The 16,101-nt window shown below is 36.9% G+C and overlaps 1 protein-coding gene across 4 annotated transcripts in view; it reads left to right on the top strand.

The window, feature by feature from the left end:
- Positions 1–16,101, top strand: part of APC (APC regulator of WNT signaling pathway) — a 91,388-nt gene that overhangs the window by 22,277 nt on the left and 53,010 nt on the right. For all 4 annotated transcript variants that reach the window (XM_057367504.1, XM_057367503.1, XM_057367501.1 and 1 more), the window contains exon 2: positions 9,881–10,033. In XM_057367504.1, coding sequence (XP_057223487.1) covers positions 9,899–10,033 — 135 coding nt within the window. In that variant the 5' untranslated portion in view covers positions 9,881–9,898. The remainder of the gene's footprint in view (positions 1–9,880; positions 10,034–16,101) is intronic.

Below are 16,101 nucleotides of genomic sequence, written 5' to 3'. Positions count from 1 at the left end.
CGCGGCGGAGAGGGGAGCCCCGCAGGCGCGGGGACGAGCGGGCGGGCACGGCGGGAAGCCGCCACGGGCGGGACCGAGCGCAGCCGGCCGCGCCGGCCCGAGGCACAAAGCCCTGCGGAGCCCCTGCGCGGGCTTCGGAGCCGGGAGGAGCGGGAGGAGGAGGGGAAACGGCGGCGGGCAGGGGTCTCGGGGCAGGCAGAGCCGCGGAGGTACCCCTCTCGGGGCGGTGAGGCGCTGCCCGCGGGTGGCACCGGTCTGGCTTTGTTAGGGACGGGCGGCGGCGGCGCCTCCGCTGCCGCAGCGCGGGGGACGCGCGGGTGGGCGGCCGTCGGGACCGTTCCGGAGGCAGCGCTGTGCCCTCGGCGCGCCCTGAGATCCGCTGACTTCTCACAGATTTATTTAACATCACAAAGAGGTGCTTGGGTCCGCGACTTAACCTGAATGCTGTGGGAAATCTTAATAAATTATGTATGAAGCAGTGGGTCCTTTCTTCCCCTTTGTCAGATACGCAGCTTTTATGCTAGTAATTAGGTCATTGCTAGCAGAGTGCTCCTTGCTTTTGCAAAAATGTGTGGCGATTTTTGGAGGACGCATGTGCTGCCACATTATTTCGTCGTATTGAGGTTTTGTTTCAAGATACAGAATTCTTCCTGTTGACTCACATGGAGGAGTCAACCTTGTCTGTGGGCTGTAAGGGGTATTTTTCGTTTGATACGATTTTCTTCAGGGGACCAGTAGGGCCCGGTTTTGACTTGATTTGGAGAGTCATACCCTGAAAAAAATGCCTTTTAAAGGCGTAGGAAAAAACACACAGCTTCTTAGTTTGCATAGAAGTATTTCCAATAAATTTCAGTGCATACATGAATAGCACAATATAGATCTATTTCCGTTTTTGAGTACTTCTCCCACCCTTTGCTGTTTGTTCTGGTGAAAATGCTTCTTGATGTTTTTTTCTACCGTCTTTTTACTGTCTGGTTGATTTTTTTCTGTTATCTAATGCAGGTAATACATTTATGAGCATTTTGCTAAGGTTACAGTTCTTTGAAAATACGCGTAATCTTATATATACTGAAAGCCATTTCCTGGAACCAGACTCTGCTGTATCTTTAAGGGGACTTGAAGTAACTGGTAGATGCTCTTCTTCTCACTTCTGTTAAATACAGTGATGTGCAAAGGATGGAAAGACTCAGTTTAAATACCTGCTGTATACATCCTCTCAAAATATTTTCTATGTATTCTATGTATTTCTATGATTATTTTTATAATCATATATCTCCTGTCTTATCAGTAAGAGAGGTTTGGGATAATGTTAAATTTTAAAACGTCATTTGAGAACTTATCATTTGGGATAACAGATCTCAAAAAGTAAATTGATCCTAGATATTTCTGCTTYGGCATTTTGAGTCTGCATACAGTTGCTTAAATGTTGAAAGAAACAGACGATGCAAAGATGTTTTTACCCTTATTTTTTAAAGGAAAGAGGGTGACAAAAGCACAGTAGTGATTATAATGGTGATGCTTCTTCTTGTACCATTTTAACTCTTAAAAAGAAATAGTCTTATTATCATTCTGCATAACCCATGTAGGAGTTCTGCAAGTCACACTCTCAAAATGGTAACTTGAATAAAAGATCATCTTTAAATATAATTCTTTAAATTATTTATGAATTCAAATTTCCTAAACATCATCCTTCAAATGCAAAATACATGGTTATGATAAATGTTCATCTGATATAACAACAGTCATAGTACAGCATTGTTATATCAGATGAATAATGCGGAACAAGTTGGAAGTGCATGTGCCTAAAATTGGTTCYCTTGATCTCTCAATTCTCATGTTGGATTTCAATATGCATCTTAAATTAGTTGGTAAAATATTTATGTTGATGATATATGGTGAATTCTTTAATAATCAGTATAGTGAAATCCTCTTTGAAATAGGTTATACTACTAATGATGTGCTATGATGATAAGTTATTGTCAGCAAAGACCTAGTTTCCACTAATAGTTTTCCARAATTCATGCAGCATCTGTGTGATCAGATGCTGATACATTTCCTGCAAGACAAATTGTTCTGATCCATAAAAGTGCTGAGGGCAGTCCTGAWGATGGTCCTGATAGGTCACCCAAGATGGAGAAATATTTATTTATAAGAAATTATTATTATAGTGTAGAATAGAGTTCTTTTGTTGTATGTATTTTTTTTTTTAATTACAGATGTTTTATTTCATATTAGTTGTTTTGAGTTTGTGTTTTCAGGTAAATTAGGAAAAAAAAATACCTGTCTCAGACTTTTTAATAGCTTGAACTTTCTAGAATTGAATCCTTAAAAGATTATGAGAAATACAGAAGTAAACAGAAACAAGTCATGTGCAGTGAGGGCATACACAATTAGTCATGAATAACAATGATGATCATCTTCAAGGATGAGTGTTCAGGCTTGTGAATCATTTCTGATCCAATATAAGTTATGATTCAAATAATGTCTGGAGTGGTTTGTGTTCAATATAGTATTTAAATGCAAATCATGTTTCAAATTTTCACAGTCATATTCTGAATACAGCATGACTAACCAGCTAAGGAACTTCCCAATCCAGAATTATAAAGGAAGAAGTAGAAATTTTCTTGACAGTGTAATAATAAAAGCTGAACTTGACAGTTCATAGTCTGAAACATATGACTTCTTGATTTTACTTTTCTTGGGTTAATAAGAATGTTTTTTTGATTGTTAGCATTCTTTAGTAAAATTCCAAATATTAAATTATTTCTGTTTCTCACACAAAYGCACCTTGACCTTTATCATATTTGACATGTAATGATGCATGCAAGAGTTCAGACCATGATGTTCTCATTCCTTCTCCTCACGGTCTTTTAAGGAATGCTGAGAACATGGATCACTTATTAGTTTTGGTTAAGATGAACAGATGATGTTTCTGTTCATGGCTGGTGACTACAGGACAAGTATTGAATTTACAAAAATATCCCAAAATATAATGATGGACTGAAAGCTSTTGCCAAATGAATTAATTTCAGAAAGAACAAAATATATCTTTACCCAATCCCCACTCAWAAGTATTTAGTAGGGTCAGGTATAGTAAAATTTGAGTGTTTTAGTCTGTTTTCAAAGATAGCCTTCATGTAGAAGTGGATAGAAAATCTTGATGTGACTGAGGTTTAGAGAAAAAATGTGTGGTCTTTTTTTAAAGGGACTAAGGCTTTTACTAATTTTATTAGGATAAACTGATAGCAACAATGGCTCTTCATCTGTCCTTTGCCTTTTTTTTACATGATTGAAAGCCCCAGGAACTCACAGTGCACCTAATCTAGAGATTACAATTTGGTATGATTTGTTAGCAATTTTTTTCCTTATGATCCTTTTCAAATTTATTAAAAAGAGTAATATGTAACTTGCAATTAATTTTGGGGTATCAAAGCCCTTGTTGCTAAAATAAACTGGATGAAGAGCAGTTTTCTGTAATGATTTTTTTTCATACTCCTTTCTTGGTCTCTGATGACCTAAGTGTGCTAAAGCAGAAARAATGAGAACATGCACAGTTCTGCTGTTCCACTCACAGGTGGTTCTTATTCTGGGCTGAGTATTTTCTTAGTTGTCTCTAACGACACTCAAAGCCACAGCACTTCGAGACTGCTCATTATGTTTGTGTGTCCGCATGGCCCAGTTGAAGAAAAACCAAACAAAATGGCTTCCCTTTTAGCTGTTCCTGGCTGGAAGTTTTGGGGATTGTTCTTAAATTTGGGTGGGCATAGGAGGATCAAACATGCGGCAACAAAGGCCATTTTAGTAAAGGATAGGCTTACTTATCACCASTTGGAAATAACATAGCTGTTCAGGGCGATGCTTGTGAAGGCAGAAATATTTTTCTGCTGTTTGAAAAGAATCAGGGTAAGGGGATTTTACTATTTGCATCCAGTGGAGTATTTTTCTGTGAGTAGGGAGGTAGAAAATTATACAATGCCASTGAAGGATAAACATTTTTAAATTGGCACACCTTGAAAGCTTGCCCAAACTGAAATGGATAAAACAATCCCTGACACAGTGATACTCATTTTTGATAAGTTCTTGAGCACAGTACTTGGAGTGCTGGTATTTTGCCAGAGTTGAAAAACTGAAGGCAAGCTTCAAACAAAATAATGGAAAATTCAATACAGGATTCAATCAACAGAGAAATTGAAGTAATGCAAAAGTGGTTTGATATGTTCAAAATAAGAACAACAAAGCTTCCACACATTTCTTCCTTATGAGTGTATTGGTAAGGAAACTGTGAAAATGGTCCACTTAAGGCTGAAGTTACTAAAGTGGAGCTCACTTACCTTGGAACAGCTGTGCTCGATTTTTTGCCCTGCCTGTCAGCCTTGCCCCTCTCTTGGAAATCTTGCCCCTCTCTTGGAAATAGCTGTGCAACAGCTGCTGAAGCATCGTGGTTAATGACCCAGCACACTAAGCTTAAACTGACACCTATTTCAGATTACCTTGGCAGTTGGGCAGTAATCTGCAGTGGTTTAGCAGCTGCCACTTGAGCAGCTGAGCCATTCCCCTCTTTCCTGGGTGGGAATCTTGTGGAGATGGGTGGGGCAGACAGCTGGGGCAGGCACCGGCACAGCCCTCCCGGCCACCCCACCACCAGCCATAGTTACTGCCAGGTCGGAACCCCTAGACCTAGTGCTTAAAAATAATCTGGTTTTGAAGGTAGTTAAGATAAACTAATTGGAAAAACGTCGTTGACAGAGTCAGCATTTTCTCTCTGAATTGAGTGTAGTTGTGCCCTTGAAGAAAGAATTCCTCATTAGACACATTCCCATGAATGAATGACAAAAATGGACAGAATAGTAATAACAAGGACAAAATACTGGGCTCAGCACTGAAGAATAACATAGATTTGGTGGATGTGGAAGGAAGTCAGAGTTGATGGTCCTTTCAAGCTGTACTGAATTATATTCTAGATATTCCTGAGCTTTAGATAGAATCAATATTTAGATGTAGCTACAACTATTAGAAAATTTAGATACAAAGATAAATAACTATAGATACATGGTACCTACATGTASTGTTCACTTTGATATATTAAGAATGTAAACAACATTATGAAATAACTCAAAGACAGTAAATCTGCTTACTGGTGGTACTGGAATTCAATGGTAGTGACAATAGATTTTATGGATGAAAACAATAATGGGAGTCTGAAATATTTTCATAAAGAGATTTAATATATGACAAATTGTTGGAGTTCTTAAGTAAAACCTCTTCAGGGCAAATTGAGTATATACACTTACTGATTTCAAAGAGAAAATTAAAAAATTCCAAGTTTTCAGGCAACAATACTATTTTTTTTTTCTTGAGATCCCTTGGATTTGAGACCAAACCGGATGCATGTAAATTTCTGTCTGGGCAGTGGCTACTAGTACAGTTCTCTTAATACAGGAAAATGCATATCTAAATATTAACAGTTTGCATAAATTKAAGCTTCTCATTAATTTTGATTTTAGTGCATAAAAGAGTTGTATCCAACTTGAAATTCTTCTTTGATATGTATATTCATGTAAAGTGCTGATTCAGTAAAGCGTGAAATTTCTTGTCATAATTTCACCTTACTTTGATAGGAGATGGAGAAGAAGCTTCTTAATTATGAGAAATATGGGTCAGGGAAGTAGGACAGCTAGATTTCGGGTGTCTCTTRCATGGGGGTATTGAATTTCAAAATTTCTGTATTCCAAGAAGCTTATTTTTTCTAATAAATCTGGAGAAATCAGTATCTGTTCTTGCCTTTGATGACCACTCTGTGAAGAAACAATACAGTTAGAGTACAAAAGGGAGTTTGACTTGAAGCAGAATAGTGAATTATACAAAGGTGAGTTGTTTCGCATTTGTGGTGCATTTTCCCTTGGGCTGGGTGCAATGTGGAATGGATTCTGCAGGTCAGAGGAGTTCTCTTCTCCTCCTTCTCTCCCACTGCCATGGTTTCCTACAGGGGGAAAGAAGAGTTATTTATTTTTGATCCTGCTGATTCTAATCCCAGTGGTGTTGAATATGTTTGCATGTGCAATGGTACAACTCCAGGCTAGTGGACCATGCCTGAGCTATTCCTTGCTTTCTGTTAGAATGGCTAATTCTGCTCTAAATGTGGCCTGGGAAACCTGACTGGCCAAGAGGTTCCAGAGTTTAACTCTTTCCTCAATGCAAGTAGTTGAGCCACTGAGAAACTACAAGAAGGGGATATAGTGGTACAGTCAATTTGTGTTGATGCTGACATTCCTGTGTTTAAAAAACCTGTAACATAAAATTTATAAATTATGATTCATAAGTAATTTCTTTTACTTAGAGCATAAATCCAAGGATTGTTTTGGGACCTGAACTGTGATCTGATGTATCTAGTTTGAGGCAGTTGATAAATACATGTTTTCAGAAGAGAGGCAGGTATTAATTTTGAGGATTTGTCTCATAATGGAACAGCTTATGTGTAATGGAGCCCTGTGATTTCACCCTACAAATCACGTGCCTGAKAGATGACACAGTGTTCAGCATCAGAAAGATTAAGCTGCTTTGTGGTCATACATAACCTATGTCAGTTTCCTCCATTTTAAAATTTAATAATCGTATCTTTTGTGAAATACTTTGGAATTTCATTATTTCAGAAAAAGAAGAAATAAATATTGTGCATATACCAAAAGTAAAGCATTTGGCAGTATTGATGTTTAGGAATACAAGATKGGATTTCTTGAGCTATGAAGTCTGGCTTCTTTTTATGTAGTATGCTTGGCAAGGATCCCACTGAACTACAAGTTCTAATTGAAGTTKCCAGCCTAGGTTTATAAATGACCAATTTACACCCATTTGTTCTTTATGTTACTGTGTTTTAACATAAATGTTATTCTCCCTCTTCAGTGTTTTCCATTCACTAATAACAAACTATAGCTGTGTCATTCCAGCCTTTGATGTGCTGAGGCTGCCAAGGTTTGCTTGTCAAATCTCCTTTCATATGAGATACTCTCTCATCTCCTGAGCACATCTTTGTCTGCACCCACTTAAATTCGCTTTTCTTACCCACATCTTTGCAAAATAGTGTGATAACTCTGGGGATTGTGTTTTGCTCTCCTTGTGCCAATCTCTGGCACCACACAGTGTCCTGCAGGCTGGCTGCTGACARGCTTCACTGCTCCAGGTTGAGATTCCTTGGTCAGTGACCCTATGTCACTATGCTCTTGAATTCCAGCCTGTTTCTACTTCTTTATTTCTCAGTTCATCAAATTCATTGTATATGACATGGAGTCCTCTGACCTTGTGTAACCTCCTGAATTTATGGGAGCAGGTTTTGATGCTACTTCTTGTGCCAAAGTCAATAACAAAACATTTAAAAATGCCTCTCACAGTCTAGTTTTGGGTGAACTTTGCTAACAGCCTGCCTCTTGCCCAGTAATTTGGCTTTCAGCACTGCCCAGTCTCATCTTGATGTGTCTTTGAACTGCTCCTTACCCATGTAGAATTTTTGTGTTCATCTCTGTTGCAGCCAAGGTGACAGAGTGGYTTATGGGAAGTCTCCTCTGGGCATCTATTTAGCAGGAAAAAAAAATGTTTTGAGTTACCGAGGTTGTGGTAATCAGCTAAGTATTTTTTTTTTTTTTTAATCTGAAAACGCACGAAGCTTGACATTTGAATAAATCAGGAAGTGACTCCTAGTCTGAGGTGGAATGCTGTCACTTAGTGGCGATGTCTTACTTTGACATTATGACAATAGAGGAACTTGGATCAGAAGTGGGGGAAAGCCAAACCAAATCTGYCCTTCAGGTTCCTTACTCGTTTAGCATAAATACATCTAAGTTTGTTTTGCATCTAAAATACCAGATGCAATTGATGTCTTCCTCTCAGAGCTCCTCCCCTCATCCATTTTTCCCCATTTCCTTTGTTGTGTGTGTACATCTTGTTGATGGGGCTGATCATTTTAAATTTCAAATCTCTAAATCAGAATTCCTAAATGTGGGCAGGATATGGAAAAACTGGRACTTTTTTGTCATTACCTGTCCTTTCATGTTAGTAGTGAATTACAGTAATAGGAGAAAAAGATAGTCTATCTAGAAACAAAATGTATGCCGTACTTGGCACAGAGCAGCTTCTGTAGATTACATGTAGATGAATGAATATGTGATATACTTAAAACCACACATTCTATCAATATTACAATACAGTCTTAATTCATGACAGCTAATGAGAAAAAGTTTATATTCTTCTTCACTTGTGTCTACCTTTCCTTGGGCTTGTGCATGCAGTATGTTCTGAAATGTGAAATAYAGCTATTAGTTTCTTTTATTATAATAGAAACTGTTACTTATTAGATGAAAGCATACATGAAATGTAACAAAAAGCAGCTCGGGCTTACTGATTTTTTGGTGTTGGTGTGTTTGTTTTGTTTTTGCTACAATTCTCCTTGATAAGACTCAACCTTTTAGGTGAAACAGCCTGGTGCTAAAATCCCAGAATTCACATAGCAGAGCAGTTATTTCATATTGCCCTCATTCCTGTAAAAATGRGGTCTTCAGTAAGCATGATCAAATTTTGAAAAATAAAATGTTATGGATTCATTTCACTCATGGAAGTCATAAGTTCATAAGTGGCGGGTGTCCTCCTTCTTCTGTCTTTGATGGTGACAGGTGCTTGGAGAGGAAATAAACCAGTCATATCAAACGCATTGCAGCTTTTGTTATTGTTCCATCTTCAGTAGTGTACACTCTCCCTTATTTAAATTTAGAAAGGTTTAAATTTAGAAAGGTTAAACACAGTTTTCAAAGTTTGTGCTGAGGAACTAAAACATTTTTGAATAATTTTACCTTATTTTTAGTAGACTGGGTAATTCAATTGAGTTTTGTCTGGAAGAGGAAACTGGTTTTATAAGGGGTTGCACAAGCCGTAGGTCAAAGGTTTGGTCAGAGGTTACAATGAAAATGCTAAATAAGAGCTTTGAATTGTTACATCTTTTCCAAAGTACTGCAGTAGCGATGAAAGGAAATGTTGCCTTGTTAGATGAACATTTTGCCAGCTTTTGGTTTGGGAAGTGGGGAGCAATTTGCAGTTTGTAATAAGTTGAAGTATTTGTTTCTTTCTCTTTTATAATGGCCGAATAGTTGTGAGGTTTTCTGGGACGGTGTTGCCATTTTACTGAAAACAGTGTGGTGTGTCTTCATGTCAAAAGCAGCCTTTCATCTTAAAATTCTGCGGGGCATGATGACCACTTTTTGTGAAGGAATTTTGTTTTAATCTTCTGCCTTGAAGGGTATTTTTACAAAACAGTTACTTATTTTCTATATATGATGATGTGTTTTTTGGTTTTTTTTTCAGTTAAAATTCCCCAATATTTACTGCTTTCATATAGTATCTCCTTCAGAGAGTGTCCTGTTCTTAGGAATATTGAACATCTGTGTGACCATCATGGATTTCCTATAATAAGCGGGCAGTCAGCATCTTTTAGATATGTTTGAAGGTGCTTCTTGTCTATCCAAAAAATTACTATATGTGGTCTATTATATGCAATTTCTCTGTGTTAACACTGAAGTGCCAGTAGTAAGGATGCTTTTGTATGATGCAGTTATTTTCTTTCATGTATTTTAGCTTCCTCTAATATCTGATGCAATTGACAATGACCTTTTTTCATATGCTTAATAATGGATAACAATGGAAGCCCACAGGAAAAAAAAAAGTCTTGAACTGGAATTAGTTCTAGGCATTAACAGTTTGATTTAATGGATTTAAATTAGATGGTTAGAAAATTATTGGTAAATGGGAGAGAGAGATGATTTTGTGGTTAGATCCATTTAGGTAGTGAAGCGTTTTTTCTAAAATGCTTGAATTTAATATTTTCTCTTGCTTTTTTAAGGGCTGAGGGTAGCCCAGGATGGCCGCAGCTTCATATGATCAATTGTTAAAGCAAGTTGAGGCATTAAAGATGGAGAACTCCAACCTTCGGCAAGAGCTAGAGGATAACTCAAATCACCTCACAAAACTGGAAACCGAGGCATCCAATATGAAGGTATTGCAAGCTCTGTGCCTGTGTGGTTTTTCTGTCACTGCCCTTTGTGTCATGGACTGGGAGTTACTCAGCRACTTTTGTGTACTTTTAGATTTCTATGGAAGCCCTTTTCCAGGCTGTGTAAAGGAAAACCTATCAAAGCTATGTTTCTTTATTATAATTATTTCTTAATTTTAAAACTGTTTTCTAGAAACAGCTTCCAGCGTGCTATGATAAGCACTACTACTTTAGCACAGCTGTGCTTCCCAGCAGGAAGTCCAGAGTACTGCACAGGTTGACAAAGCAAGTATTGTTCAGCTCTTGAAAACATGGGAAAGATGAGTTTTCAGTGTTTTAAGGTGATTTTACAAATTTGGAGGTTTACTGTAGTTACAATATTTAAGGTGTCAATAGGAGAAGTTCCTTTTAACGTAAGATCACAGGTTGTCCAATCTCTCCCACAGCCTAGATTAATACTTGAACATTTCACCAAGATCTGTCCTGCTGGTGTTTGTTGGCTTAGTGCAAGCCTTCAGAACCATCCGTCCAAGAGCAAACACTCGGCTCAAGTGGAATTTAGATGGATTTTAATCARTAGGACAATGCATCATCGGCTGCATCTGTGTGATCCATTGCACTGAACAAGGCAGAATTCCGCAAGCCTTAGAGCTGCATTAATGCAGTGCTTTTCCTAAGCTGACAAATCCTGCTGCTTTTTTGCTAGCAGCCAGCAAAACCAKTCTGCTTCTAGTTAAAAAGGCTCAGAAATTGTTGGTATTTCTGTGTGTACTTCTGTATAAGGTAGGCATGTTCTAAATATTAAATAACCTTTTTTTCTCCATTTCCTTGCTTCCCRGTCTTTGTATTGCAGACTTCTGTTCCTTTACAACTAATCTTTAATTTTTAAAATATGGTGATTGGATTAATATAGCGATTAAATGTATTTGAGCTGATTTTTCTTCTCCTCCAGCATGTAGATTATATATTCACTGAAGAAGAAAAATTCCCCTGCTTTCTGAAGCCGTGGTTACAACACTTCTAAAAAGTACAATTTTTTCAGATATATTTAATCCTTGCATTGCCCAGTAARATGAAAATGGCTTTGCTTCCTATATTAAAATGAAATTTTAGTCCTTTACACCAGCCACTTGAAATAGTAGCTGTCATTAGCAGGTGCAGAAAAAATGTTTGTTTGCTGAGTTATGTGTCTGRAAACTAGTTCTATCATTTATATTATTTTTCTTAAGATACTATTACAACAAATTTGTCAGTAACTCCCCTACGYTCCCTGTCATTGCAGTCTGAAGTATGGAAAGGAAGAATAGGACAGATGATTTTCCTCATAGTTTTATAGAAGAAGAGTAAAAGTGCCTTTTTTTCTCTTCTTCGCCCACACACAGGTGTTTTGGGTTTTGGCTGTTTGTTTGAGTTTTTCAAGCTTTTATGCAGATAATTAAATTTCCAGTGACCTAGAGACAGTCCAGCTGTACAAGCTGGTCTCTAGGGCATTAATTTAGGATGTGGAATGGCTGTATGTTCTTACTTTAAATCAGGCAGACCACAAGATAGAAAGTGCCTCTATTGCACTCCTCTGTGCTTAGGAACATACCCAGAGTAGAGGTCTCATTCTTCTCTGTCCCTAAGTTCCTTTCTAGATATAAGGAATGTAACCCAAAAACACCTCCAGCTTAAATATCAAACTCGGTATGTTTGTTTTCACKTTGGGGGATGGGTGGAAAAGAGATWATTCAGATTAGTTTGGCTGCTTTTTTTAAAATCCATGTTGTGTTAAGAAATCACAGGTTATTCAGGCTCTTTGCTCCTGCACCCAAGCCAAGAAGTCGTGTCTTTCTCTTGTTTGTTTCAGACCCTTTTCATTGGAAATGGTCACAGCATAGTTTTGATTTGACTCGAATCTGAAGAATGGTGTAGGAATGGTCTTGGGGTCAGATGGAAGTTTGTGGGTGAAGTTTGATGGGCATCATTGCAGGATTCTCTTAAATCGGGAGATAATTTTAGTTTTGCAGTCTTTTGGAGAAAGTATGTGGTGTCTTTGTTGCAGTGAAAGAAACTGCATAGTTTGTATGGTTCCCATGCCATAATTAGGGATAATTACAAGCAAAGTCATTAGCAGAGCCAGAGCAGTCAGGATTGAAAGCCCTTTAGCTACCACACAAGTGGTCAAAAAATTTCTCAAATGTCTTGAGAAAAATGATCCTTTAAGAGCACTGAAGTGTCRCAGAGCCCTTGTAACCTGTCCTGCCAAGTAAAATTGCAAATATTGGCAGAAGAAGGGGAGCAGCAGTGGGGAAAACAAGCTGTGGCTCTGTGGCAAACATCACTGTTCTTGTGACGTGAGTTTTGGTCTCTGGCCCAGTGCATGGACATCTCAAAGTGATTCTTTGGACTGCTGCTCTGTTTGTCTCATTTCCTTATATTCTTTAATCAGCTGTGAAGGGCAGTAGTTAGGCAGGACATTTTAAAGACAATATTTAAAAATATTTAAAGAATTTGATTTTGGAAGTAGTAGTGTTGAAATGTTGTGTAAGTGTGCCCCATCTTTATAATCCCTTCATTTCAGAATTGTAAGGTAGTCATATGGGAATTAAAAGCTTAACATGAGCTCATCTTGCACATGTATTATAAACTACTACTGACCTATATAAGAAAAATGTCTGAATGCTTCCTGTTTAAAGCTAAATCTCTTATTTGAAGGTGAAAACTCCACTTGCTGACCAGAAAACAACATGATGGATAAACAAAGAGAAATGTGATAATGGGGAGTGCCAAAATGATTAGTAAAACAATCTCCACTTTGTTTTTTAATTTGTGTTGTCCTAGGGATTAACTGTTCAAACAAAAGAAATCCCTCAGAGTATTATGACTAACTTGGGAAATTCAGTTGTTTTTATTGGCTTACTGTCAGATGAAATACAGCAGTTTGGTATGATAAAATGTTCTCTCTAAATCAACAAATAYGCTGTTTGATGGTCAACGAAATAACAATGTTGGCCCATAAATAAAGAAAAGTTGTGTCAGTGTCTAGATGTAACTGCATAAAACACAGACGGTGGACAAATTTAGAAAAAATATGAACAGTTCTATCTGAATTCAAGACCTATAAAATTCATGAAGAGATAAAAAGTAATCCAATATTAGCATACTATTTTGTGGATATGTTTACATCTCCCACATTTGTAGAAGATTTTTGGTGAGGCTTTCCTGCCTGGTTTTTATAAAGACAGGCATTTTTCTCTTGAAGGATGGCATATATGKTTTTTTTTTTCAATGTCCTAGTTAATTGGTATCAGCATTTTTCCCATATAAAATAATGGGGGGAAACAGGTATATTTAACTTAATGTCAAGAACTCTGAAAGTAGCATAAAAATGACATCATGCTTGGTTTCCACACTCACTGTTTGAGTGCTTTGATTTTATAGTAAATGAATAATTAGTGATGTCTTGTGTAAGAAAGCCATTTTTAGTATATGTGATGCTATGTGAGCAAAACATTGTTTATTTTATTTTTGTATGGTGCACTTAAAATTTTATTCTGTGTGTGGCTTTCCAGTTTAATCAATGTCTTCTGTACTGTGTCCACATGTATCAAAAAGAAAATGGGAAGATTGTTGCTAGAAGTGATTCAGATTTGTTGATTATTTTGAGTAGTGTTCYAACCAGATAAATATGCACATGTAARTACACACATAAAGAAACACGGTAATGGTTAAAATCTTGTCAGAAAATCATGAGCTGTTCATTCATGTTTTGTGGCAGGTGGTGCTTTGGCAGATCATTTTCTTCATATAAACATTTTGGTTTTAATAATTTTCTGAGGTGGATATTTTTTGTTATTACTTATTTCATGTGTTTGAAGGAATGAACCTTTGAAAGACAGTGTGCTAGAGAACTGATTACTATCACATCCATTACAGATCCAGAGACTGTGATTTTTTTTTTTATATTGATGATATTTTTAAGTTTCTTCTGCTAATTAGATAGAAGGGCGATAAACCTCATGATGCTATTATGTTGGATTGAAATAAATTTTCACTGAAACTCAGTGAAAATTTTGGCCASAGACCAAAACTCACTTCGCAAGAACAGTGAAAATTTATTTCAATCCAAATTCAAATCCAAATTTCACTGCTAAATGAAAAAGCAAGAATGAATATGTTTTATTTTGAGGAGTTTTATATTTAATGCATTTGTAAAATACTAAGCTATGGTTATTTAATGTGGTAGCAAGGAATATTAAGTTTCTAGAGTAAAATATCCCGGATTTATTGCAGTGTTGTACGTATTTTGTGATGTTGATGAATTAATACCCAAATTAGCAGAATTAAAGGTAAAAACTATGCCAAAGGAAGTGCTACAGTGCCTGGTTTTCATCTTGTTTCTATCATAACAGCTTTGTAAAAATTGTGAGAAAGCTTCTATCTTATTAGAACTCAAGTGTATTTTTATAACTAATTATGATTAAGTTGTACTTTATTTTATCTGCAAATTCCACTTCCCATAACACCTTTTTATGATTATTGGAAAGGATGAATATACAAATCTTTATCCAAAATAGCAGATTGTCTAGCAAGTTAGTAACTTAGCAGCTACAGTAGCTTGTTTGTTTGATTTTAAAAAGTTGAACGCTGGAAAATGTGCTCTTTGCAGGCTGGACCTTGTTAGTCTATGTTTGGCCATGAAAACTGAAGATTGATGTTCAGAATGTTCTAGAAACTCACGTAACTGTTTTGCATTGTTTTGACATGGAAGCTGCACTTTGTTATCTACAAGTCATAAGRGCTAAAAAAAATTTTTAAAAGTGCTAATCCTTAACATGAGGTAACTCATGGCTTAATCATACCCTTTTTAGGAGTAAGGTTTCAAATACTATTTGTACCCATTATCCCCCTTGACTAAATTTCAATGTTTCCTTTTAAATGTCTGCTGGTCAATTCTCTCTTTAGGAATGAATAACTGCTTGTATCAGGTAAGCAGGTGATCACATTTTCTTTTAAATTGACAAACCTCATTTTATGGCCAGGCAGTCTGCATAGCCAGATATTCTTGATAGTTAACCTTGAAAACCTGTTTTGTTCTGATCAGCTGCCTCTGACCGTCAGTATTTATTGATCCTCGTTGTAAAGCATCAAAGGCGGTGGGAAATACTTTTATAATTGGCACAATTTTTGATTCAATGTATTGTGCTAAGCCATGTGCTTGCAGATTGCAATTCGCAGCCTAGCATATTCCGAGACCTCTGATACAAACAGCCCAACTTACTGTAATATGCATGTGTGTGTGGTTCTGGTTCCTCAAGTCAGTAGTAGATAAACRTATTTGACAGATATCCATATTTCCAGCAGCACCGTCAGAAATCTAACAATTTTTTCTTCTAAGATACCAGAAATTACACGTTTTGTTGGGGATAYTTACTGTGTCAGCTAACATCACTTTTCCATCTCTGTGCAAAAGGAGAATGCTTTTGGTTGCATCCTGCCTTTTCCATTTTTCTTTTCATCTTCAGAGAAAAGGTTCTTGGTTGGCACAGCRCATAATGAAATGTTTCACCAGGACATATATAGAAAAATGCAGTTGAAAAAATATGTTATGCTATAAAAGCAAATAATTAAAAAGAGCATATTATATAAAATGTTAAAATAGATATATTTGATGTGCAAGTGCTATTRGTGAGTCGGCTACACATAGTAACTAAACTGCAGTATAGCTTGAGATGTTTTATTTGAATCTTAAATGTACTACAATACACATTTCTTAGTTTGTCCTCTTGCACATTAGAGCATCAGCAGTATTTGTAGAGCTAGATTCCAGAATTGGATATCTGACTGATCTGAGTTACCTGGTATGTTGTTATAAGGTCAAGTCAGATAGAGCATACTGGATTGTAGTTTTTTCAATGGATCAAAACCAGTTTTGGGATATCTCCACAGTAACTGGTCCTGTAGAATTTGAGGATATTTCCCTACTRTGCTGAGACTCAGTGGCCCTTTCTCAGTTTTTTAATTATCAACAATAAAGCTTAGTGATCAAAGGGATGAAACAGATATAGTGAAATATCAAAAATAAATTA

This window comes from Malurus melanocephalus, unplaced genomic scaffold (assembly GCF_030028575.1).
Source record: "Malurus melanocephalus ecotype Western Australia unplaced genomic scaffold, MMel_1.1 scaffold_80, whole genome shotgun sequence".
Lineage (NCBI taxonomy): Eukaryota > Metazoa > Chordata > Aves > Passeriformes > Maluridae > Malurus > Malurus melanocephalus.
The sequence above is the reverse complement of the archived record's forward strand: the minus strand, read 5'-3'. Positions and strand labels throughout refer to the sequence as shown.